Source organism: Patagioenas fasciata, chromosome 3 (assembly GCF_037038585.1).
Source record: "Patagioenas fasciata isolate bPatFas1 chromosome 3, bPatFas1.hap1, whole genome shotgun sequence".
Lineage (NCBI taxonomy): Eukaryota > Metazoa > Chordata > Aves > Columbiformes > Columbidae > Patagioenas > Patagioenas fasciata.
The window spans coordinates 32807399-32830888 of NC_092522.1; the positions used below are offsets into that span (position 1 = coordinate 32807399).

General features: G+C 38.6%; 2 protein-coding genes across 3 annotated transcripts in view; one reads left to right on the plus strand and one right to left on the minus strand.

Annotated features, from left to right (window-relative positions):
• DYNC2LI1 (dynein cytoplasmic 2 light intermediate chain 1) overlaps positions 1-7196 on the plus strand; it is a 23537-nt gene extending 16341 nt beyond the window's left edge. For both annotated transcript variants that reach the window (XM_065834805.2, XM_071806074.1), the window contains one exon: positions 5426-7196. In XM_065834805.2, coding sequence (XP_065690877.1) covers positions 5426-5500 — 75 coding nt within the window. In that variant the 3' untranslated portion in view covers positions 5501-7196. The remainder of the gene's footprint in view (positions 1-5425) is intronic.
• Positions 7186-23460, minus strand: ABCG5 (ATP binding cassette subfamily G member 5). The gene is made up of 13 exons (XM_065834804.2): positions 23082-23460; positions 22485-22606; positions 21914-22050; positions 21600-21698; positions 20504-20636; positions 19117-19256; positions 17823-17952; positions 14846-15059; positions 14417-14622; positions 13427-13565; positions 10129-10314; positions 8321-8433; positions 7186-7854 (listed from the first exon to the last, which is right to left on the minus strand). The coding sequence occupies exons 1-13, from the start codon at positions 23201-23203 to the stop codon at positions 7661-7663; spliced, it is 1935 nt and encodes a 644-aa protein (XP_065690876.1). The 5' UTR covers positions 23204-23460; the 3' UTR covers positions 7186-7660.
• Between the last annotated feature and the right edge of the window lie 30 nt (positions 23461-23490).

Sequence of the window (23490 nt, forward strand, 5' to 3'; positions counted from 1 at the left end):
TGAAGTGCCCTTGGATTTCCCAGTTATATGAAAAGCAGCACAAAAATCCTGGTTTTAAAGCAGCATTTTAAATGCATCATAGTCTGACAGTCTTTTTAAAGTCTCATTATGTCTATTGTGTAGGAGGAACAGTATATTAAGATGTTTAATATGCAACCCGTTCCTAATGAAATCATGGGAGATAACCCAAAATGAAAGTTTCATATGATGACAGTGTATACTTTGAAGGCATTTAAGTGTACATTATCATTTTTGTCAGTTACTTCCAGGTAATTAGTATGGCACTTTGGACTCTAGGTGACAACCAGTTTGCTTGTCTATCTCAAAGATAAGCTTTAAAGAAAAACACAAAAACATAGCAATAGCAAGAAAATATTGACCGACTGACTCACTCTTGGTCAGAACTGCTCAATGATACTGTAATAGATGTATACCTAACTGTGGTAATACAGAGTTTAATTACATTACTTCCAACTTTGTAACCTTGGCTGAAGGCTTTGGCTGCAGCTAGGGTTTCTACACTCTAGCAGAGTATAAGGTTAACGTCTCAAACATAAAATTAGAAAACATTTTTTTTTACAAAGTACAGACACAAGAAAGTACCTGGCTGACTCTCATGTACCAGCTGTCAGCTATTAATAGTATTTATCTGATATGCTTTTTGGCTGTAGAAGTTGTGAGTCCAGCTCAGCAGCATTGTGTGACAAGAGTCTTTTAGATGAATTATTTTGCTTCCTTAGTATTTCATAGTTACCAATGAGATGTACCACTATTTGTAGACCTTTTGCTCTGGAAAGCTCACTGAGGCTCTATTTTAGTCACTGTACCTTTGTTCAGGATAGAGCACATGGCTTTCTCAACTCTGGCTTTTCAGAATTCTTTTCCTAGTTCTCCTCCCGCAGACATGCAACGTGCAGGTTTATATAAAATAGTGCTGTTAGCAATTGTTTACTACTTTTTCATTCTCTGGAGTTAAGCTGTGAGAGGATACAGCACCAGGGACCTTTTTGGAATTTACATTTTTAATGTTTTTCTTAACTAGCAAGTTCTCTCTGGAAATTACTGAAATTTTGTGCTCTTTGCAGAGCTTTCAAGATTCAAGAAAAACATTCATTCTTTATTAGGCCATAAACCTGTAGCTTGCTGTAAACTCTTCATACAGTTCACATAAAACATAAACAACATGGCAAACTCATCATCCATTTCTCTCCACTCTCTGCCAGCTTTTTGGCTTTTGATGCTTTAATGTCCCCTTAATTTCATTTTAGGTACACACATAACTGGAACAGGAGTGAGATCTTTTAAAATAACATTGTTGATTAGAGCTGCACATATGCCACCTGCATCTGTGCGTGCTTGGAAGTCTTGTTCCTTAGTTCCTTCTACATGTTTGTGCCAGTGAGATGGCACGTGGGGGTGGCTGCTCTGTTTCCTTTTGAATCGTGCTCTCTAGCAGAGAGGTCAGTACGCTAAGGTGTCTTTTTGAAGGTTTTTCTTTCTTTCAGGTCTAAGCTAGGCTGTTACACCTTGTACTGCTAATTGTCAAAACAGGCACTTGGGCCTTTTTCACCTGGATGTTTGACTGCAATTTCTTACATTAAAGCAAATGATGAAGCTCACCTTGAGCTCAAAGCATTGGAGAGCCTCCCAGTCAGGTACTTAAGGCAGCAGTGTCACGCAAGGCTAAAGTTCCCCTTGGCTGGTCCTTGTTACACATCTTTTACTTTAGGGGTTGGTGCCAGTTTTAGCTGGAGCCTGATGCCATAAAGTAGACTCAAAAAAAAAAAAAAAAAGGTAGATGCTTGGTGCCAGCTATAAGAAGCAATGGAAGCAGATCTCAACAACAAGGGCTGTAACTATTAAGACTTTAACAAGTCTTAAACAGGAGGGGAGGTTCTATAACATTGCATAAGGAAGCATAGTCCTATTTCCCCTAAAACAGGAGTGACCTAATTAACCATGGCATTCACAACTGAAAGTTGTCTGCAGCTGTCTGATTGAGATTGGGACTGCGTTGGCCCACAGAACAAGCACTGTAGTTTTTCAGCTTACTTCTCTAACGTGACCATACTGCAGAACTTTGGGAGACAATTTCAATCTCATTCAACAGAACAGAAAATTGCATATTATGTGATGAAACTCCTTGGTCAGACCTGTTCCTGCCTTAATGTGGGCAACAGAGCAGTAGCATCTTCTGGTTTTCTCCAGAGGAGAAGTGCTAGTCTTCAGAGTGTGGAGAAAAGGTTAATTTGGCTGTTTATCCAGCTGTCAAGAATAAGCTTTCTTGTTTTCACATGTCCAAATTGGTATGCCCAAAAAAAAAAAAGAATTACATTGGTTCAAGAGCATTATTAGAGCATTAAGATTTTTAATCCTCATTTCAGTGCTTGGTTATTGTCACTATGCTCCAGATTAAAGGCACTTTCAATAAGAAACTGCATGAAAAAGAAAGTTGAAGTCATGTCAGTCCCTCAGAACTGAGGAAATGCAACAATTAAGGCTTTTCCCCACAATCCTAGTTTTTCCTCCTTGTTTGTAGACACTATAGTATTGTCTTTAATTATGTGATCATATACTATTTTGCTGATGTCTCAGTTCAATTGTTCAGTATTTCTTTTCATCATCCTTGTTCTTTGTGTACCTTATTTCTCAACCTGCCATTCAGACACTTCAATGAACACAAAAGTATTTCTTTTTTCCTCTGAGAATGTGTGGTAATGTTATCTTATCTGCACACCTCACAAACACCAGTTAAGTCTTTCTTCCCAATCCCTTTATGATCTCAGATGTGATCTTCCTCAGTTGACAGATGAAGAATTTGTAGAAACAGAACTACAGAAGCAGGAAGGTTAAAAAAAATGTTAAAAATCCACTTTATGCCAGTGTTGAGACATGCAGGACACGCTGCTAGCGCTAATCCTGTTTAAAGAGCTCAGAGCACATTGAAGGTGTATTTAAATGGCAGTTGTTAATTCTTGGTAAATCTGATCTGTGCCCCCTACACTTGGTGCTCAGAAGACAACGGAAGCATAATGCTGGCGTGAACATTTTGGTGTACTTTGAGGTAAATTCTTTCATAGGATCTTCTTTCAGAATGGAGAGAGGATCTTGTAGCTGATCATATAGTTACAGTATATTCCAGAATTCTGCTTATGTTTGTGGTCTAGGTCTTTATGAGCAGGAAGGTTCCCTTTTTCAGAAGGGTCTCTGGAGTGATCTTTAAGCTATATTTGAAAGATTTTTACATTACATTTCTGACTTTTTTTTACTTTCTGTTTTACATGATAACTAAGGAAATGTACTTTCCTGACAGCATTTTTCCTCATGGATCACTGGATTTGTTAAAGTTTACTTTTTGTAAATATCCTCCCATTTAATCTCTTCTTTTTTGCTTTCATTTCTCACTGTTTAAATGTTAGTCTTACCTAGACGTGTCCAAAATAAGTATTTATCATTTTGTTCTGTACTTTTGTATAATACTTGGCATTTCTGTGTTGTTTTGAATTGCCTTTACACTGCATTGCCTTCTAGCTAGCAAAAATTACAGCAAAATAAATTCTACTAAATTATCTGCCTCTTTCTTGAAACAGTTTAGTCAGATGATAAATCTGTAAGGGTAATGATTTAGGCAACACATAGAGACATAACCTCCAGACGACATTGTCTTTATATGTAAAACTTCATTGTCTAATTTTACCCCTTCCTGTGGCCTTTGAGAAAGTTGTTCAAGTTGAAATTATTTACTTAGCATAAATCAGGTTACATGTGCTTCTTAAAATATCACAGTACTCTTTCTACTCCTGTTGGCAAGTTTCCAACTGTTCAGTATGTTCCAAGCTCATAATTACTTTATATTAAAAAATGAGTGAAAATACTGAGTAAAGTCTGGCTTACAGAAAAAACAATTCTATAGTTCCGGAGTTGTATTTAATGATGGAACTTACTAGATTTAGACTGGACACAATGAGAGTTACTTAACCCTAAAACTAGACCTCTGCAAGCATAATGAAAACATGCACTAATTCAAAATCCACTTATTGCTCGTAAACCTGTGGTGCTTTCTGAAAATTCTGCACTGCTGCTGACAAAGCTGCTGAAATTATTTCCTGAGAGAAAATGTATTATTTCCATACAATTTGTAGATGATGATTTCTTGCTTTTCCCTGTATTTTCTTCTTCTTCCCTCTGTGATCTGGACTAAGAATTAATACTTCTGGCTAATTCACCAGGTGTGAATTTTGTTCATTTTGTTGCTTGTGGTATTTGTATATCTACATTGAAACATCCCTTAGCCTGTGAAGTCCATTCTATTAAAATCAGAATAGCAATCACATAAAACACATGCCCACTTTTGAGGGTCTTTGCTACATTTACGCTAATCCCTGGGTTTTGTTCACCCCTTTTCCTGATTTAAGTAAGATATGATGACTTCTTTTGCATTGCAAGTAGTACATGGTTGGGTCTAACAGCACCTCATTAGAGCATCATCTTCCTGCAAATCCATTGGAAGCCTTCTTAAATGAATGAAAAGCAATCATAGTGCTTTCTAAATTAATCTTTGCTGAAAAAAATCTTCAGAAATAATTCCTGATGGTATGCAACATTACATAAAATTCAGAAGATTAAATTGTTGTTTGGTAATGCTACTAAAACCTTTTACTATGGGCATCAAAATTCCCAGTAGCACTTTTGACTGAAATGAGATCATTTGTCTCCTATGCTGGTACTCAGCTGATGTCAAGTATAGCATCAGGTAGGTTGCCTGGTCTTTCATTCCCCATTTGCTTTCTTTATACTTCCACAATTTGAGCCTCTGTTTTGCTTCTAATAATCTAATAATTGTAATTACCACATTGGGTTTGCATTTTATTTTTTACATACAGGTGTTGACTTTTCAATCTACTAAACAGTAGCACCTCAAAGAATATTGTAACTACTACTTTAACTAATCAAAAACCAAAACAAAAGCATGGCATCATAGTCCGTCCTGAGTAATACACTTCATTCTTCTAGTTTCTTTTCCATAACCTTAAGGAATTACCAATCCTTCAAAGGCCCTGACTTCAAGTGTAGTAGTTTCTGTTGGGTAATTCTGGTTTCTGGTTTTAAAACACATTTCTAGATGTTCAGAGGGAGCCTGGTTTCTCAAACTGAATGTCTAAGAAAAGGCACAAAATTTCTTCTTCCTTAGAAAGTACCTAGGCCTAACTAAACAAATAAATTTATATAGCTCCCTACATGAGAGCAAATGTGGCAGAATTTATAGCACTTCTAGTATAATTTTGTTAAAGATAAAAGTATATATAGTACATTTTTTTCTAGACTGAAAAATGTTTGTACATGCTAAAAATGTTCAAGTGGCTAATGTATGTATCTTATAACTTTTAGTAATGAGATTAGATTAACATGTATGTTTCTCTTTTAGGAACTTGAACAATACAAAAGAAATGCCTCCAAATCCTGGAAAGAAATGGATTTTGATTCTGATGAGCTGCTATAGGTGTCTTCAGTTTAACATTTACAAAACTACTTTAATCATTTTAACATTACACTAGCGATTTAATCTGATGCAGTTGAAAATATGGAATATCAAACTATGAAATTAGTATTTATTAAGTGTTCCTGCTATTATTTTTAATTAAAAAAAACCTGTTAATTCAGTCCAAATTTAAATATATCTTGGTGGTGACACAGTTTTAAAAAGCAGGGAGAAAGGAATTCTAGATTGTTCAGAGACGGGTTTGAATATGAAGACTGACATTAGTCAGTTCTACCTATTTTATAAGTTATAACACATTATTTGGTTTATTTTTGAATGCTGCTGCCCTCAATATGTGTTTCAATATAAACAAGTTTTCACACGCAAAATATGAAGTTGCATAGTAAAGTGTTTGGCATCTTGTCCTAGTTCTTTGCATATATAGTTCAAAAGCAAACCTTAAGGATAGATTTGCATCATTGTTTGATGTGTTTGCATAGGATAGGTCCACAAAACCTGGCAGCATCAAGTGGAATTAAAACCATGTTTGACCTGCATTCAGAAGTTTGATTTAGCTCTGTTTCAGTATCATATAGTTTAATAGAGGAATTATTTATTGCAATGTATAAATGGTCAAAAATTCAAATGGTAGGAAGTCGGTCTAATGAATTTCATCGATTACTGGTGGAAGTCTAAGTCATATAGGTTACTGGTGGAAGTATAATTGATTTACATGCAGGCTAAGCTGGTGAAACGCTGCCTAAAGTAGGGACGGGTTTTTGTCCATGGGCATCCTCACAAGTTTGAGATTGCCTGAGTGTTCTGAGAATGCACAGGACAAGATCTAGATTAAAATCAAAGGTATCTCTTGAGAGCTAAGACTTGTTGTCAGAGAATAAATGTCACAACAGTCACTTGACAGACAAGATTGTAAGAACATCCCCTGATGAACAACTCTACATGTGCATAAAAATGGGACAGACAAACTAATGTGGTATCCTTTCAGCTCGTTAAAGCTATTTGTTATTTTTAACATATTTATTAATCAAATGTTTTTCTGATATAACATTTGTATCCTAGAATATTACACATAAAGATTGAAGAAAAAAAAAAAATCTTAGCCTCACAGTTAAGTGGAAGAACTTGCATTAACTTGAGGATTTTGAATTCTTCATTATGAAGTGCATGATTTCAGAGCTATCAAATTAGATTATTCTGGAATTTTAAGCTACAAATATACTTAACTCCTTGAAGACATCCCTAGCTGTCCCTCTGTAATAAATATTTTCTTCACCAAACGTGCAAAGTAGGTTATTTAAGAATTCTGTGTCTGTTAAGCTTTCAGTTTTGAGAGGTACTTATATTGATTAAATAAATAAATTAGACTCCTTGGGATGTTAGTGAGCCCACGAGAATAATTTCCGAAGATGCAAACTACATCAGTTCCAAGAACTGGCAAACAACTTTTATATTTTTTTAAGTAGCTAAATTGACCTTTTATTAACAAAGAAAAATATGAAATTTGCGAACGGCTTCCAAAACAAGATTGAGAACTTGATAATGAAAAGGAGGAACAGATATAAATAACATAACTCTCTTCTCTAATTTACCATCATTTTCAGGACAAAAACATGTTAGGTAACTTTTATATTGCTTAAAGTTCCTGTACTCAGTGATTGTAAAGTATACATAAGATTAAAGTGGAGTGATTTCTTGATTCTGTCTTTATTTACATGTAATTGGTTGATTGCATTTCTACAAATCCCCAAAATGGTATCAAAACAAAGCACAGGAGTTAACATACAAGATTTATTAGCAATTATACCTCTCTGCTTATTGGTAATGCTTAAAAAACAAAATAGTGTGAAAAATATTAGAGTACCATTGAGAAATTGACAGAAACAACTAATTTAAATTCAAAATGTCCTTTAAACCATTTAATACTGTTGATTTGGCTGATTTGGGTATAAGGTGGGAATACCAAAAGCAAGAAGCCATTCACACTCTTAAGAGAACATTGTTTTTCAAGACTGAAGACATCGAGGTAGAAACACGAGAAGGTGACTGTGTTTCTAAATGTATAATCACTTAAATTTCTATCTAAAATCCATCCATTTAAGCCTTCAAATATAATCAGTTTACAAGTGTAGTATTAGACATTGTTAGCACTGCCACATTTTATTACCTGCTAATAATTATTTCTCTTATTTTGAAGCTCAGGATTGCTATAATGGCAAGTCCTGGTACAAAAGCATAGAGGATTAAGAAATTGATGTGGAACCGGGATAATGCACCAGGAAAGTGTTTTTCAATGAACTCAGTGCCGTGGGAGAAAATACACATAGGATTAATTGACATGGAACTGTTGGCTCCACCTGTCAAGACAAAAAAAATTGGTATCTTTAGTAGGTGAATCGGTATCTAGCTTATACATTTAATATACCTAGCCCTAACAGTATTTTAATGAGGAACTGTACCCACAGCAGTATTTCCCATCGTTTTGGAATAAGAACAGACAAGCCATATGTTTCTGTGGTTAATCTATGCCATATTTTTTGAAGGCAAGAAGAAAGGGTCACTGGGAGCTTTCTGTTTTCTTCATGCCAAACAAAAGAAGATTTATGGCTTTTCAGACACGTTATCTTGAGAGGCCTCAAGAAGCAAGTTGCCCAATGTGGCAGACTTACAGTGTTCAATTAATAAGCTGGGGTTTTTTAACAGCTCGCAAGTTATCTTCAACTTACCAAGATACTTCTATTATATGTAGAAGGAAAAGAAACACTAACATGTCCTTAAAATGATTTACAATGGACATAAAGGCTTTTTTTTTTTAACACTTACCACATGTGAAGCTTAAGCCATGAAATTCATTGACTATAAGCACCTCACTGCTGTATCTTTGAGAGGAAATATAACTGAGAATTTTAAATGGTGGCGACATTTCTTCGATAGTCCTTAAAGAAACAGAGAAGTTAAATTGGCTTTTGCTACATTCCAAGAGCCAATTTTACCCCAAATTAAAACACTCATCTTTGGTTGTAACCTCTTTCTTACAGAAACAGCTCTTGGTTGCACATGTAGGGGTTTCAAATACAAAGCCCATTTTTAAGTGCTAAATGAGGAGACAACCATGAAGGCTGTCTCTGACTCCGGTAGCATCACAAGGTTCAGCTCTGTTGAGGGACAGTCACAAATAATGCTGTGAGGTTGTTTGCTATTCACACTGCAGTCATAATCTGAAAATTACAAAACCCAACATAAATTTCAGTTGCGAAGGTGTTGCTTCTGAGGTAAGAAATCACCACCCCCTCACTGCATCTTCAAAAAAGACTGAATCTCAATTCACTGGAACCATAAAAGTAATACAAAAATGAGAGCATAATGAGAAGAGAAACAAAGTATGAAAATTTTGAAATAGCATTATTCAACAAGACTGGGCAATTCCTGCACCTAAAATACTGGAAGACTTTATAACCAAACAAGCAAATGAATAGAGAAAAAAAAAAAAACACCCAACCACCAGCAACCCAAGTCTCAGTGCTATTTTTAATATCCTTCATTGCCTATGAAGTTTAATCAAAGAGATTCACAATATTAATTACCAATGTCTCTACTGTAAAATAAGGTTAGAAACCACTCTAATACTTCTTAGAAGTTATCATTAAGGCATTAGATTATGGCAGTGGGAATAACTGTCTTGTCACTATAAACATACATGTTCTTGACATCCGGCAGAGACCAAATTAATTAGATATTAAGCTAGTTTTACTTGATAAGCAAGTATTAGCTGAAATATTCTTTGAAGAGACAAACCATCATCTTTGTGAAGATGCATATGCTTTTCTTGAGGACAACTTGATGTCATCTATTGTTCAGCTTACTTAAGTTTTCATCGAAAAGATCTCAAGTGAGCGTATCACACTTGCTCAGTGTCTCAAGAAAACTTCTTTTGACGATAGAACACATGCTGGTATATTTCTCAAAAAAATACTGATTTCAGTATTAACAAATAGAAGGGGAAAACAGTTCAAAGTTCATGCAGTTACAATGCAAAAACATTTATTTGCATAGTAATAGAGCAAGTGGATCATAATTTTCCCACATATTTACTACACTACTTTTTATTTATTATTTTTATGTAGTTCAGTCTGCACAGATAGAAAAATTGCCTGAAAAGTTTAATGGCTAAACTGGAGAATAACACTAAGAAGATAGTTGAGAACAACTTTTTTTTCGAACCATCATTCCCAGTGTTAAATGTCTGGTAAGTCGCAGTAGTTACTAAAAGTTGTAGGAACTTTTTTTTGGTAGACTCCTTCAATGAGGACAGCGTCTCAGGTCATAACATCAGCATAAGTAAAGCAATTCAGCTGAGCTGATAATAATTGCTCAGTTTTATCCTCAATGTATTAGCAAAAAGTGAAAGGAAAAAAAAAAGTATCTTTATCTAAAGTTCTTAAGTGTCATTTTGTATGTTTAATACAAGGTCTAACATAATTAGGCAGTGCTACCTTTGAAGGATAACAGCTGCACTTTCCATTGCTACCTGTGCATTATTGTGCTTCAGCAGTACAGGCTGTTCATGAAACTCTTCTATAGGCCAATGTTATTTAACATTAACACTATAATGAAAGAAAACTTTTTCCTACCTTACTAGTCCAGTTCCCACTATCACACCTGCTGAATTAAGTAGCACCACTCCGCTTTGGACTATCTGTGGGTTTTGAACCACACCAAGTACAACAAGTGTTAGTAGTTCACCAATGATGTGAGATGCCAAGATGACAGCAAAAAAAATTCCAAATCTGGAAGCATCAGGATACAACCCTACAGTCCTGTACAAAAATGAACAAAAGAACATTTACAAAACAGTGTTTTGATACTAAACTTGGAATGTAGCTTTTATTTTTATTTATTTTTTGCAATTACTCATTAAGTGAACTGTTACATCTTAACCCTTAGTATACTGTTTGGAGCCTTAACATAAAGGACATCCATTTAATACCATGGCGTAAGTGCAAATAAATTAGGTTCTCTCCATCTAGACTGAAGATGGTTATGTAAAGATGTAGTTGTAACAGAAATCCATGTTGTTTCAAGACAACCACTGTGGCTTTTAGGATCCCTTAAACTAACATCCGTCTCCTTTTAGAGTCTATGCAGTGGGACTTACTTATGTGAGCCACCTATTTAAAGAACCCCTTTATGTAGCTAATTAACAGATGGAATTTTGCACTTCTGATACTGTGCATGCAAATGTAAAAATGGATATACTCAATTAAATGGAAGCCTTATTGATTTCACTACCCATGTAATTGATCCAAATGCAATTTCCTCCATACTCCTGCACTCTTTAATACAACACACTGTCCCCAGTTTTTCCCTAGCTCACCTAAAATAAGAAGGGCCCCCCCATCTGTACTAAAGACTAAAAAGCTAAGAAAGGCCAGCAACTGCTTGTCAAACTTAATTCAGCCTAATAGAATACATGACAGATGACAAAACCTTTTATTACATGGTGCCATATTACTCTTTTTCCAAAATACCCCAAACCAGAAATGCCTCATGCTAGGTACAGACTGCATGCTTTGCTTAGCTAACAAGCAGCTATTCAACATTTTATTTTCTTTTTCATTGCACAGTGCAAGGTTCTATGTATGTTTTTTTATAAGCCACTATGTTCAAACATGGTCTTAGAAATTGAAGTATTAATTTTCTCACAGGTTTTCCTGTAGCATTTTTTGTGTGTAGCACCAAAATAATCTCTATTACAATCACGGCTGAGTACTGACTGTTCAAGTACTAAACATTCCCTGAGCTACCAGGTATTTAACAAACTTTAATCACAGATTGGTGCAGAAAGAGCAGCTCTCCATAGTCCTAGCATGAGTGTCACCTTCTCTGAAGTGCTCAAATAATTTACATACAGCTATGTAGATACAGACTAGTAAATCTGGGGTAGGAATAGAAACAGAAGCAAGCCTATAAGAGAATAAACTTGGAGATATTACAGCAGTAGAACAGTAGGACAACATAAACTCTTAGAACATTTCCCAGAGGTAACTAGGAAAATCTGCATAGAGGACATTTACTTGATTTCAAATCTAGCTGTATACCAGAGGCTACCAAAGACTCTCCAAAAGTTAGCTCCTCCAGAAAAGTTTAATCCTGCACAGATACAATCTTCAAAATTTCATAGAGAAATTGCTTGCCATAAGAGGTCTAAGTGCACCTGAAGTCACTCCAACACATCACTGATGGCTTTCAGATGACCACAAGATAGCAAAGATATGCGCAGGCCAATATCTGTAAATATTATCCATTAACCAGAACAAGACTCTTCATCATCAATTGTGTTTGAAGCTACCAAAGCTCAAGGGCAAAGCCTCCGCCTCTACAAACTTCCTGTTTGTCAAGGAGTGGGTGTGACAAAGTGACTCATGATGTTTAGGCACTCCACAAACTTCATTGAACCTGAAAATGTTTTTTTTTTTTTTCCAAATTGCTGCCTTCTCAGCAGCCAGCTCACTGGCAGGCAGGAATGGAAAGGCTCTGGTGACCACAGCACATCTCTGAACACTTACTGGGAGGAGAAGTGATTTCTGCTTGTCTGTGAAAAAGGAGTTTTCAGGGAGCACTCCCAAGCACACAAGTCCTCACATCTGGAGGAGCAGAAAACTCCCTCTTGGAGCTTCTGTTTCTTCATTGAGGAGCTGACAGCTATGGAGATCCCAAATGGAAAGAACTGAGTAAATGCTGAGCACTGCCCCTCATTATATACTACAGACCAGGAAGAAAAATCAGCTTTCTTCTTTCCTGAATTTTTCTAGATGGGAAAACAGCTATTGTTAAATTCCCATATCTGACTAACTCCCTGGGCAGAAGTTCTTATTCAACAGTCCAAGTGGTTTTGTGCAGTTCTCCTTCATTCATTTTCAAACTGTCCAAGGGCATCCGGTAAGACGCACCAACACGCATAGCTACAGCAGAATAGCCCCTCCACTTTATCTCTTTTACAACGGTCTATCCATGTATTATCTCTCAACAGCTAAGAAGAGAATATGTGTCCAGGACACAACCCAAGCCTGCTGTTCATTTGTACACATTTTACTATAGACTGCTGTCTGATGGTAGCTTTACTATGAACTGACTCATAGAAACAAAAATTAACTTTAGGGCACTACACACCTCTCCTTTCATAATCAGGAAAACAAAAATCGGGAAAATTATTGAAAGACAAAAATTGGTAATTATATACTTTGCCATTAGCTTACATAAGCAGCCATGGACTCTACTGAAGGTGAGAAATCAATGGAACAGAAATGAAGAAGAGCTGGCCTATACAATAGATAAGGCAATCAACGCATGAAATATTTCATCATCCCATTCTGAGGTGTTACGTCACTATGATGTGAGGAAATGAATGTACTAGGGGAAAAAAAGCCAGCTTTACAATCAAACCCTTTCTCCCACTATCAGAAATCCACTTCTGGGCCTTTTCCTGGAGAGTGAAAGAGAGGGATCCAGGTATCATCACTTCATTATGCTGCAGCTAAACCCCAAATGTCTCAGGAAATGTGAAGCTTTGTTACTGTCACATACCTGCTGTTGTCTTTCTCACTTTTTTTTTTTTCTTATTTCCTGTCTTTCTAAATGTAATGTGAAATGACACTTCATGCTTTTTGTATGACAAAAGAATGAAAAATGTCCCAGGCCCATTAAAACTTCCCAGGTTACCCAGAGAGCTGGTAACTTACTCACTCTGTAAGAGTGTTAACACTGCCTGAAAGAGAAGGGTTAAAATTGTCTCATCTTTCCTTCAGCTTTCTCTGTAATCATTCTGAGAGATGAGCAGGAAGCCATGCCAGGAGTCCTGGTGCTGACATGGGAATTGAAAGTGAAGACAAAAAGAAAAATAACAATCCAATAGACGGTACAAGTGCTTACCAGTATATAAAGGTGCTGAAAATTGCCACGCTGATGACACTGAAGGGCAGGAAATGTACTATATAAGCTAAAAGCATTTGCCACTTCTTATACAAGCCATCTTTACTTTCTTGGTCACTGATAGCACGTAAAGGTGGGACTGGATAAAATATATAAGAAATAAATCACCATTGAGTAAAGAGACCAATAACTTGAAGCACAGAGACAGCTTTGAAGACACATCAGAAACATTCTGTCTAAACCAGTCCGAGCATTTCTTCCCCCACTGTAAATGCAAACCATGCTCCCTGCAGACTGCAAAAACTGGTAAGCTTAATGACAGAGGCCTAACTAGGCAGCATACAGGACAGCCTTCTCTTTTTGCAGATACAAATTAAAGACATGAAAAAACTGCTGTCACCGGATAATTTCTTGACGTGCTCTGCTCTCGAGGTGATGACAGCAGTGTATGTTCCATACATGAGAAGAGATTTTTAGGGCTGTAAAATAGAAACTACTGTTTGTCTGAGTATGGCAGCTGTAAGAGAAGGACCCTCTAATGTAGTCATCGCATAATACTCCTAAATCTAATTATGCTTAATTGTTGCCAAAACTGGTTTATACTTCCATCCTTTCCATGCATTTGGTTTTGATCTCACTTCAGATGTTAACTACAGACCTAGTCTTTGTAAGGTCGCACACAGGCAAGTGAAGGGCTGTTGCACAGGTCAGAATAAGGGCACTCTGCACCAGCCAGCTGAGGCAGGGAGAGGCAGGGGGCAGGGCACACCCCTTCGTTAATGCGCTGAACCTGGAGCCCCTCTGATGGGCTCATCTTTTTCTGTGGTGCCAAGCTTCCTGTTGCTTCACCTTTTAATTTCATGCTTCTGTATCTAAAACCCTTAAGAGCCTTTAAATGACTGTCTTAAAAAAAAAAAAAACATTTTTTCCCATTTACAAAACAGGGGCAGCAATGCCTGCTGCTGCATATAACACAGGACAGAAACTCACAAAGGGCAACAGCATTGAGCATCCCTGTGTAGGGGGGGGCACTCACGCACTGGTAGACAAGCCCCACACGGTCCTGCACAGCTCCTTTTAACAGGTCGTTCCTTAGTCGAAGAAGGAAAAATGCTACAAACAAGCCAAATAACAGATTCTGGAAGAGACGCATGGTGATGCCCATCTTATCTCTGGAGAGGTTTTTTGTTATCCTCCTGATAATGAAACAAAAATAACAATATACTTGTTGGTAGGGTATTTAACTTTGAAGAAATCATACACACACAGTGTCCACAAAAATGTAATATGTTAAAGACGACAGGGACAAGTACAGGGGTAGACCAAAATAACCCAGAAAGTACATTTATATATGGGGGGGCAAACCCAAAAGATTAGTGGATAAGAAAAAGATTTTTCTTAAGAAAAAAAAAATCTTACCGTAAAAGAATCCATAATTTGTAAAAGGTACTAGGTGAGTCTTTGTTTTTGAATGGTATTGGTGGCAGCTCTTTCATACACTTTGTTGTTTCAATGGTGGCCAGTACTTCGCTAAAGATCTCTGAGTTTTTGTAGGCTGATCCAATTACCTGAACTCTACTGTAGGTTTCAAGTTCACGTTCCTTGCTGCGAGTGTCCACAGATGTCAGATCCACTGTAAATTTACAAAGTGTTTACGATACGTACACATCACTTTCCCTTCAAATCTCTTCCCCCCTTGCAACTAACCTTTCCTTATCTCTACTCTAAAATCTGCGAAAGGCCAATTTAAAGTAGTCAAGATTTTTTTTACTCCGTCCTTCTGTTAGAAGCAGCAAGAATGAATAACTGTGCAGCCACCACAGTCTCTGTGTTTTGTGGCCTCTGTATGACCTTGAAGTTCCAGACCTTCACCTGGAAGTGCAAGGACTGAGCGCTGGTCAGACCTTGAGCATTCTCCCTGCACAGCACAGAGCTGTGCTGCCGGTGGAGCGCCGCTGCTGCCAAGAGCAAGACAGAGCACCAGCTGAGGATAAACAGTGATGAGTGAGGATGAAGAGGTGACTTTCTGGTCATGTATTTCTCCAGTTTTCAGGCATATGCTCAGGCATGGCTCCCTGATTCCCCCTCGTCCTCTGCCTGCTCCTCCCTAACTGTGGAGCTCTATCTTTTCATTAGTCTGAGCTCAAGCTGCAAAGATGCTGCTCTTCTCTACTTGAGCTGTTCCTTCATCATTGCACTGGGTTTCACCCACCTCCTTCTCAGACATGCTTCTGTTTTAATGCGAAGTTGGAGGATGTTCAGCAGGCCAAATTCCCCTAGCAGGCTCAACCCAAGCTGAAGAAAATATTAGTCACTGCCATAGAACTTATGAAAGACAAACACTTCACAGAATCAACCTTCCTTTCTAATAAATCCAGCTATACCTACTCCTGTCTCCAGCAATTCTGTGATCAGCAGATGGGAACTCTGAGCATGCTATTTAGACAACTCCTATGGATTCAGCAATGGGGCTCAAATGCAATAGAAATTTCATTTTTCCTTAAAAGCAATGAATTACCTAAGGCTTCAAAAACTAGATTGTCATTGTCAGGAACAGCTGTTCTTACAGATTTTTATATTGCTCTTCTACATCTGATAAGACGTCTTTATTGGTTATTTATTCCTAAGGTTTCTGCCATCCTTAGATTTCAGTTTTACTGTGTTATGCTCAACTTCAAAGTACAAATTGAACAAGAGAAAAGGAGGCCTTGTCCACAATTCTTCATTTATCCTCAACATCCGAATTAAGCTTATGAATACTTCCCTACTGTTCTGAAAGCTGGAATTCAGCAGAATTGTCTTTAATGGTAAACATATCCAAAATGAAGTCTTCACTTCCGCAAAGATGAACATCAAAAGCACCGACATACATACTTTTTAAAACTTGGCCAGTGTGACTTGTTGGAAGTCACACTAGAAATAAATGACAACCAGGTATGTATGTTTAAAAAAAAAAAAACATAACACCAACTAGTCACCAGACCAAATAGCTAATGCCTACCATGCCTACCATTTTTAATAAATACATGTGACATTTCAGTAAGACAATCCATACTCAATACATAAGAACTATTCTCCTCTGCTGTTGGTGTAAATTATGTCAGAATCTGTCCCTTCATTCACGTCATTAAATCACACAAAAAATATAAACTGACAATTTTCCAAAGACTAAATATTCTGATGATTCTTTGCTCTAAACTATATTTTTTCCCTTTCTTGTCACATTCAAAGGTTGACATTTGAAGAATGCAGTACTCTCTTTACCAAGCTTTTTAAAAAGTGGGTCTAAATCTCAAATCATCTATGCTTTTCAAGACTGTTCAAATTCATGAAGGCAAAATTATCCTCACTGTCACACCAGTATTTTCAGCTTCATCCCATTCTAGCTTCATGTCAACAACCATCCTCTCTTCTCTCTGGGTTTAGGATGCCATCTAGACAAGAGGAAAACAACACTTCCTCTGAAGGCAGCTTTTTGGAACGGTCAAATTCCCTGGTTAATGCCCAGCTACTACCGTCAGAAATCAGCCTACATACTACATTGAAAAAGAGAGATACATACATGTGTGTATATATGTACACATACATGCACAAACACGTACACGTACGTATGTCTGCATGGATCAGGTACAGGGGTGTCCTTCAGCAAAACCAAGACTCATTTCCAAAGTCTCATGCTGACACTTTTTTTCATCCCAAATCGGTAAAACAGTACTCTTCAGCTTTTGCCAACAGCTTGCTATCATCGTCTCCTGAAGCACCCCTATGTTCTCCTCCAGTGGCTCACCCTGGTGTCAGCAGCTCCCCAAACTTTCAGAAACCTCAAACTCAGAATCTCTGGAACTTGATGCCTCGAGTCATCCCACACTTACTCTACATTCTTCCTTCTAAGCAACAACAGTTTCCAGTTGCGTGGCATCACCAAGTCCATAACAGCATGGCACTTCCCACAGTTTTGGGATCAAAGTGATTTCCAGCATCCATCGGACAGCCATAGGGAGATACTATCAGGAATCCACAGGTTTAATTCATTTAAGATTCCCTTTTTACTGGCAGTTTACTCCTTTCTGCTGTGTTTCAGACCTACTGCAAACTTTTGCCGTTTTATGGATAAGTGATGGTTACATGGGCCTGCGTCTCTCTGTTCTCTGAGATGAGAATAATTACAAAGTTGGGAAAAAAATTCAAACACATTTCTACCTCTGGAAAAATTTTAATTTGGGGAACAAAACAACTTGTTTGTCTAAAGCAGGGGTAGTTACATTTATATGGTCCTAAAATTACATTCTGCCCTTTGAAGGCAACCACGAGTCTGACGTGGCCCCCAATGAAAATGAGTTTGACACCCCTGGAAAGGAAAGGCATGGTTTTACCAAAACAGTTTAGACAAACTTACCATAGAAGTCAAAAGGATTTGATTGCTCAGGACAAGAATAGCCACAGTCACTAAAAAATGTGATCATTTCCATAGGGTTCCCACAGAAAACCATTTCTCCAAAGCTCATGATGGCTATTTTGTCAAATAACTGTGGAGGGCAAATTAATATATTAGCAATATGTACTAAGAAGAAATGAATTAATTCTTCAGTACAGCTACTGTCTTGGTAACAAAAAAGCTTTGACAGGGAAAGTAGTTTTGACACATTCAAATTTCCTTAGTGTATTTCCCTCAAAGGAAGTCTGTCCTTTCTTTTACTCCTCGCGGTGGTTATGCAAGATGACATGTCTTTAAGCTCTTAAAACTAGTGGTTCTCAAAATTGTCAGCGACAACAGCATACAAAGGCAATCCACAAACAGAAATGGGAGCTGTGCACTTCTGACATCACTTCTAATGCACCTTCATTTACTCACTGACCTCCCTCGGTGCTTAATAGCCCCAGTCTGTAAAATCCCAAAACTGTTGGGAAGGTTATCCTGAAGTGCTGAAGGATTTTAACAGCACTGCTCTTCAAGTGAACATTTGCAAGGGTGGGGTTCCCATCGGCTATGATCAATCCATATCGCCCTGGCACCAGGACTGCCTTTGGTCCAGAAAAGCATGGTCACTCCCCTCTGGCTTCATCACCACCCACACTCAGTTCAGTCACCCAGGGTGACTTGAACACACATCGTGGGTGGCGGATGTGCCAGAAGAGCAAATTGCAAAACCGTAATGGGAAGAGAGAAATGCTCTCCTCACCACAAGCCCAGCAGGGCAGGCCTGTCCCACCAACGTGGCCAAGGTCTACCCACATCACTTCACAAGGAGGAAAAAAGAAGACTTTTTTTTTTCCCATTCCAAATCACGGCTTTATCTGTCTTACATTGCAAGTGTTCCTGAAATATTAATATGTAAAGATAAAGTGCTATTTTTTACAGTGCCTGCACACATGCACGATTTACATGACTTCTCCCCGTGTTTTCGGTTTGGGTATCTGTATAACACAAAGCTTAGGAACACAGTCTGTGTGAATACTATTTTTACAGGACAGTACATGTCCCGAAATGCCTCATGACTGGTAGAAGGCCAGCTCTGTAAAGTTCAAGGCAAGCCTGTATTTATGCAGGAGAAAGCAAGGGTGTCTGAAGGCAACTATACTGCATCTTGTACCTCTACCCTGAAAAGAGCCTCGGTACTAAAAAGCCTGGCCAAAACCAGAAAAACAAAAACAACAACAAAAAAAGCGAACAGTGAGAAGATATCGTTTACCCTGAAGAGTTCTGAGCGAGGCTGATGAATCGTAATAATCACAATCCTGCCTCTGTGTGCAAGCTCTGAGAGAAGCGAGACAATCTGGTTTGCAGTCAGGCTGTCCAGCCCTGTCGTTGGTTCATCAAGCAGCATGACCTCTGTGGAATGACAAGGAACAGCATTAAAATTCAGGTAAATGGGGACCAAGTGCCTTTGAAGCTAATTTGCCAAATAGTATAGAAATTACTTTACACGTGAAGGTCCACATGTAAAGCAGAGTATGCATAGGTATTGCCATGATGTGATCTTGCAGTTTTCATTAGCTTCAGTGGTTCAGTTTCAGTGATTAAGGACATTAAAAATGACTGCAGGATCAGAGCATAGTAATTTATTTCTAAATTCAGGTGAAATCTGAAAATTACCAAAATAGATTTGATACGTACATCTGCTTCTAAGAAAAATAATAACGATGAATTTCAGCATGTATACAAATGTAAACATAACTGACATAATTAGCTAGAAGTTATAATTGGAATTAAATCTATATATACAGACAGAATTAGTTATGAACAAACTAAAAGTTGTTAACATACAGCATATATAATTCCGCAGATGAGAGAGCTGGAAGGTTAAAAGTTACAGTCAAATCCTTTATTTTTAAACAGATGAGACATAGCACAGAAGAGAATAGTTCAACCTGCATCAGGATAAGGGGGGAGGAGAGCTTTCTCTATACGTTTATCTACACAGAATTACTATAGTGTTTACTATAGAGTGTAGTGAACTTACTGAGCGATAACTACACCCAGTGAACTCTCCAGGAGTCACCAGTAGCAGTGAAATACCTCACTTTGCTATTGAAATGCTCCTTCCTGCCTGGTATGCAGTCCTGCATATCTGCCAGTCTCAAAACTGATATTTACAGTGCCATTCCCCATAGCTGGTCCTTCCAGTTACTCTGCTTTGATTTTCTTTCATCAGAATTTTTTTGGCTCTGGAATGTACATGGCACTCTCTCATACATGGCTCAATGGCAGCTACTCCACTACAAGGCTCAAGGCTGGCACATGTGTGGCTCTAAAGTGCCCCACAACTACAAATTAATGTGCCACAACCAACATTTCATACACTGGGTGAGCCTAAAAATACTCAAAATGGATACACACAAGCCTAAACCTACATTCAGCCCCTAAGATTTTAAAATTGTCTACTTAGCAAGATCAGCTAGTAGAGTAATGGCAGACGTGAGTTACTACCCATCTTTTTCTGTCATTACTAGACCAGCTTTTGCTGAATTACAGAATGTAAATGCTTCTGTATTTTAAAGTGCTTTACGTAGGCCCATGGTAGAAGTGCAACGTGACTGTACTTCGCTTTATTTTGAAAATCCTGCAGTGGTACTTACTAGGATCTTGTAATAGTTGGGCTGCAATTGAAACACGACGCTTCTCACCCCCAGAAATTCCTGCAAAAATCCGGCTTCCAATGATTTTGTCAGCAATGTGGCTGAGACTCAGCTCAGCCATAACCGCATCTACCTGAAAAATAATTACGATTTAGAAAGACTAAACACAGTCCAACTCGGATACCTGTGTGCAAAATGAAAAAAATGAAAGAAAAAAATACATTATTTTAAGCTATGGCTTTCCCAATATGCTGCTTGCATCCATTCTAGTTGAAAAATATCTGACCTCATTTCTACTTAATAATTTTTAATATATTATTTCAATTATTATTTTAAAAATTTTATTTTCAGTTATTCAGAAACGAGTAGAATTTTAGCTTCAGTTGACATTAAGAGATGAAGAGTTCAGAGGTGGGACTAGAGCTTAAGGTATGAAGCATAACGTGCTGGTCTGTCTTCCAAAATAAGGGAGGAGAAAGGCATATCATTTGGGGGGAAGTATAAAATACAGAGTAGAACGCAACTGAAGAAAGAAGACAGAGAGCAAGAGCCTTTGGTCAGGAATACCCAATCTTTACTCTGAACAGAGGCCAAAGAGTCCTTTAATAGGTCTGGAACACACCTATTTTACCAAGAAAGTAGCTCGTAGGAGGCTTATTAGACTAAGTGCTTTTCAGAGCTGTTCTGGTTCGTGAGACATCCTACAGGAGCCAGAGTAGTGTCAAAGCCACCTCTGCTGTCCACGAGACTCACCAGCACACCTGGCCCCAAACACTCCAGAAAATGACATTTCCCAGCTGGGGAAGGGGAGCCAACCTTGACACCAACAGCAGCTCCTCCTGCTGCAGCTTTGGGCAGGAAAGTTTTGTCTCAGCATAATGGTGACTCCCAGGGGCGTCATCACAAGCCCCTTTCAGAGGTGGGGGGCACCAGAGAGCTTGTGTCCTGCTCCTCAGCAGGAGGATTTCTCCCCATTTGCAGTATAAGGATTACAAATCCTTTTAACACATAGAAGACATAGATGCAAAGTGCTGCTGGTGAAGGCATTACATGACATCATGTCTCCTTTTCCGGTGGAAGATGATAAAATACAGACCTTCTTTTTGATAAAGTCGTTGGAGCATTTCTGAAGAGTTAGTAAAGCAGTGTAGGTCAGAGACTCTTGGATGGTGAGGAAGCCTAACAATGTGTCGCTCTGAACAAAAAAGTGAAGAGAAAGCAGCAGTTAGTCCTGTAGTAATTAAGATCTTGCCCCTGCTCGCACAACCTTCATTTATTCAGACAATTTATTAACTGCTTCGTCCCCAATTTATTAGTAAAATCACAGTCAGGTTATGTTACTCCATTACACTAGCAACTTTATTTACATGAGAGGAATCACAGTGCACAAAAATAAATTTAGAAATCAACCTGTGGTACATAAGAGACGCAATCTCTAAACTGTTCCTTCTTCAGCTGATGCCCATTCACATACACTTCACCAAAGAAGTTGTCTTTCTGACCCAGTCTTCCTGATATTGCATCCAGAAGTGTTGTTTTCCCAGATCCTTTCAAAACCAATAAAATAATCATGTTATGAGATTCATTTTGTGATTCCAAGAGTGATAGCCTCACTTGGATGGAGATGTAGGAAAAGAATGTATTATTTTTTTCAATACCATGAAAATAATAGGTCCTGAAAATGCAGCTAGTTAAGGGGAATTGGGAAACCTAGCATGTCTGTAAATTAGCATTTAATTCATACAAATCCACACTTCATAATACAACATATGGGTTTAAAAGTAACCTTATATTTTACTGAGGTTATAATTTTTAGATGACAGAAGATTGAACTCTGAAAACCAAGCACTGTAGTTTTAGAAGATGGAGGTTAAAACCAGCCCCAATTTCATCATTTAAAACACAGAACTCAGTCACATTCATACCACTGTGGGAGTCACCAGTATTAACTCTAATCTCATTTCTTTCTGGAACAACTTACCAGAGTTTCCTAAAATGCCCATAATCTGGCCACTCTCTATGTGAAATGAAACATCCTTAAGTATTTGCCGGGTCCATTTTTTATAATATAAAGAAAGGTTCCACCATGGGCCAACATGTTCTCTTGGAAAACAAACATGAAAAAAGATGAAGATTTAAAAGTTTTGTGTAAAGCAAGTGAATGGTTTATAGCTAATTGCATTTGGGATAGGAGCCTGCAAGGATTTTAAAGTGCTGGAAAAACAAACCATATTTTCCCCCTCCCTCCCAAGCTTTAACTTGACAACTTCAGCATTATCTGGAGGGTAAAACGAAGTCTGAACAGATTTATCAGAATGACTGCTAGGAGGCTTTTGTGGGAAAGGGCACAGTCCTTGGAAATCTCCTCTAACGTATCTCCTTCAGAGACAGGTGAACCCTCAGGACAGCCGGGCGCTGCCTCTGTCCAGCCCTGCGCTCGATCCCTGTGGCGGGTGGCCTGGCGCCCTCCCTCCTTCTGTACCCGCAGCCCACCCGTCCCAGCCCCTCTCCCCTCAGTCCCTGGGGTCACAGCAGCTCCTGGGGGACAGGGGCTCCCCCGCTACCTTCCCTGCCCTACCTGACGGTGTAGGAGATGCCCTGGACACTGATGCTGTCACCGGGCTGTGTCACAGCCTTCGTCTCGCTCATGTGCCTGCAGCTGCTGCTCCTCTCCAAGGCAGGAGAGCTCCCGCCCGACATTCTGCGGCCCTGCGGCCCCACAGGCTCCCTCCCTCAGGCTGCTGGCCGGATGCCTGAGGCTGCCACCACCATGTTCCCCTCGGCGCTGGGCAGGTGGCTCCCTGCTGTCCCCGGGTCGGAGCAGGTCACTGCCCCCAGCACTTGCCACCAGGGGAAGCGCCCAAATGAAAATAGAGGGGGTCTCAGTTCCTTTTTCCGGAGAACAGCTGCTAGGTGATTAGCTGAGGACGCTATCTGATTTACCTTTAACCTGGGCTGTTACTGTCCTAGAGGAGGGGAATATTTCC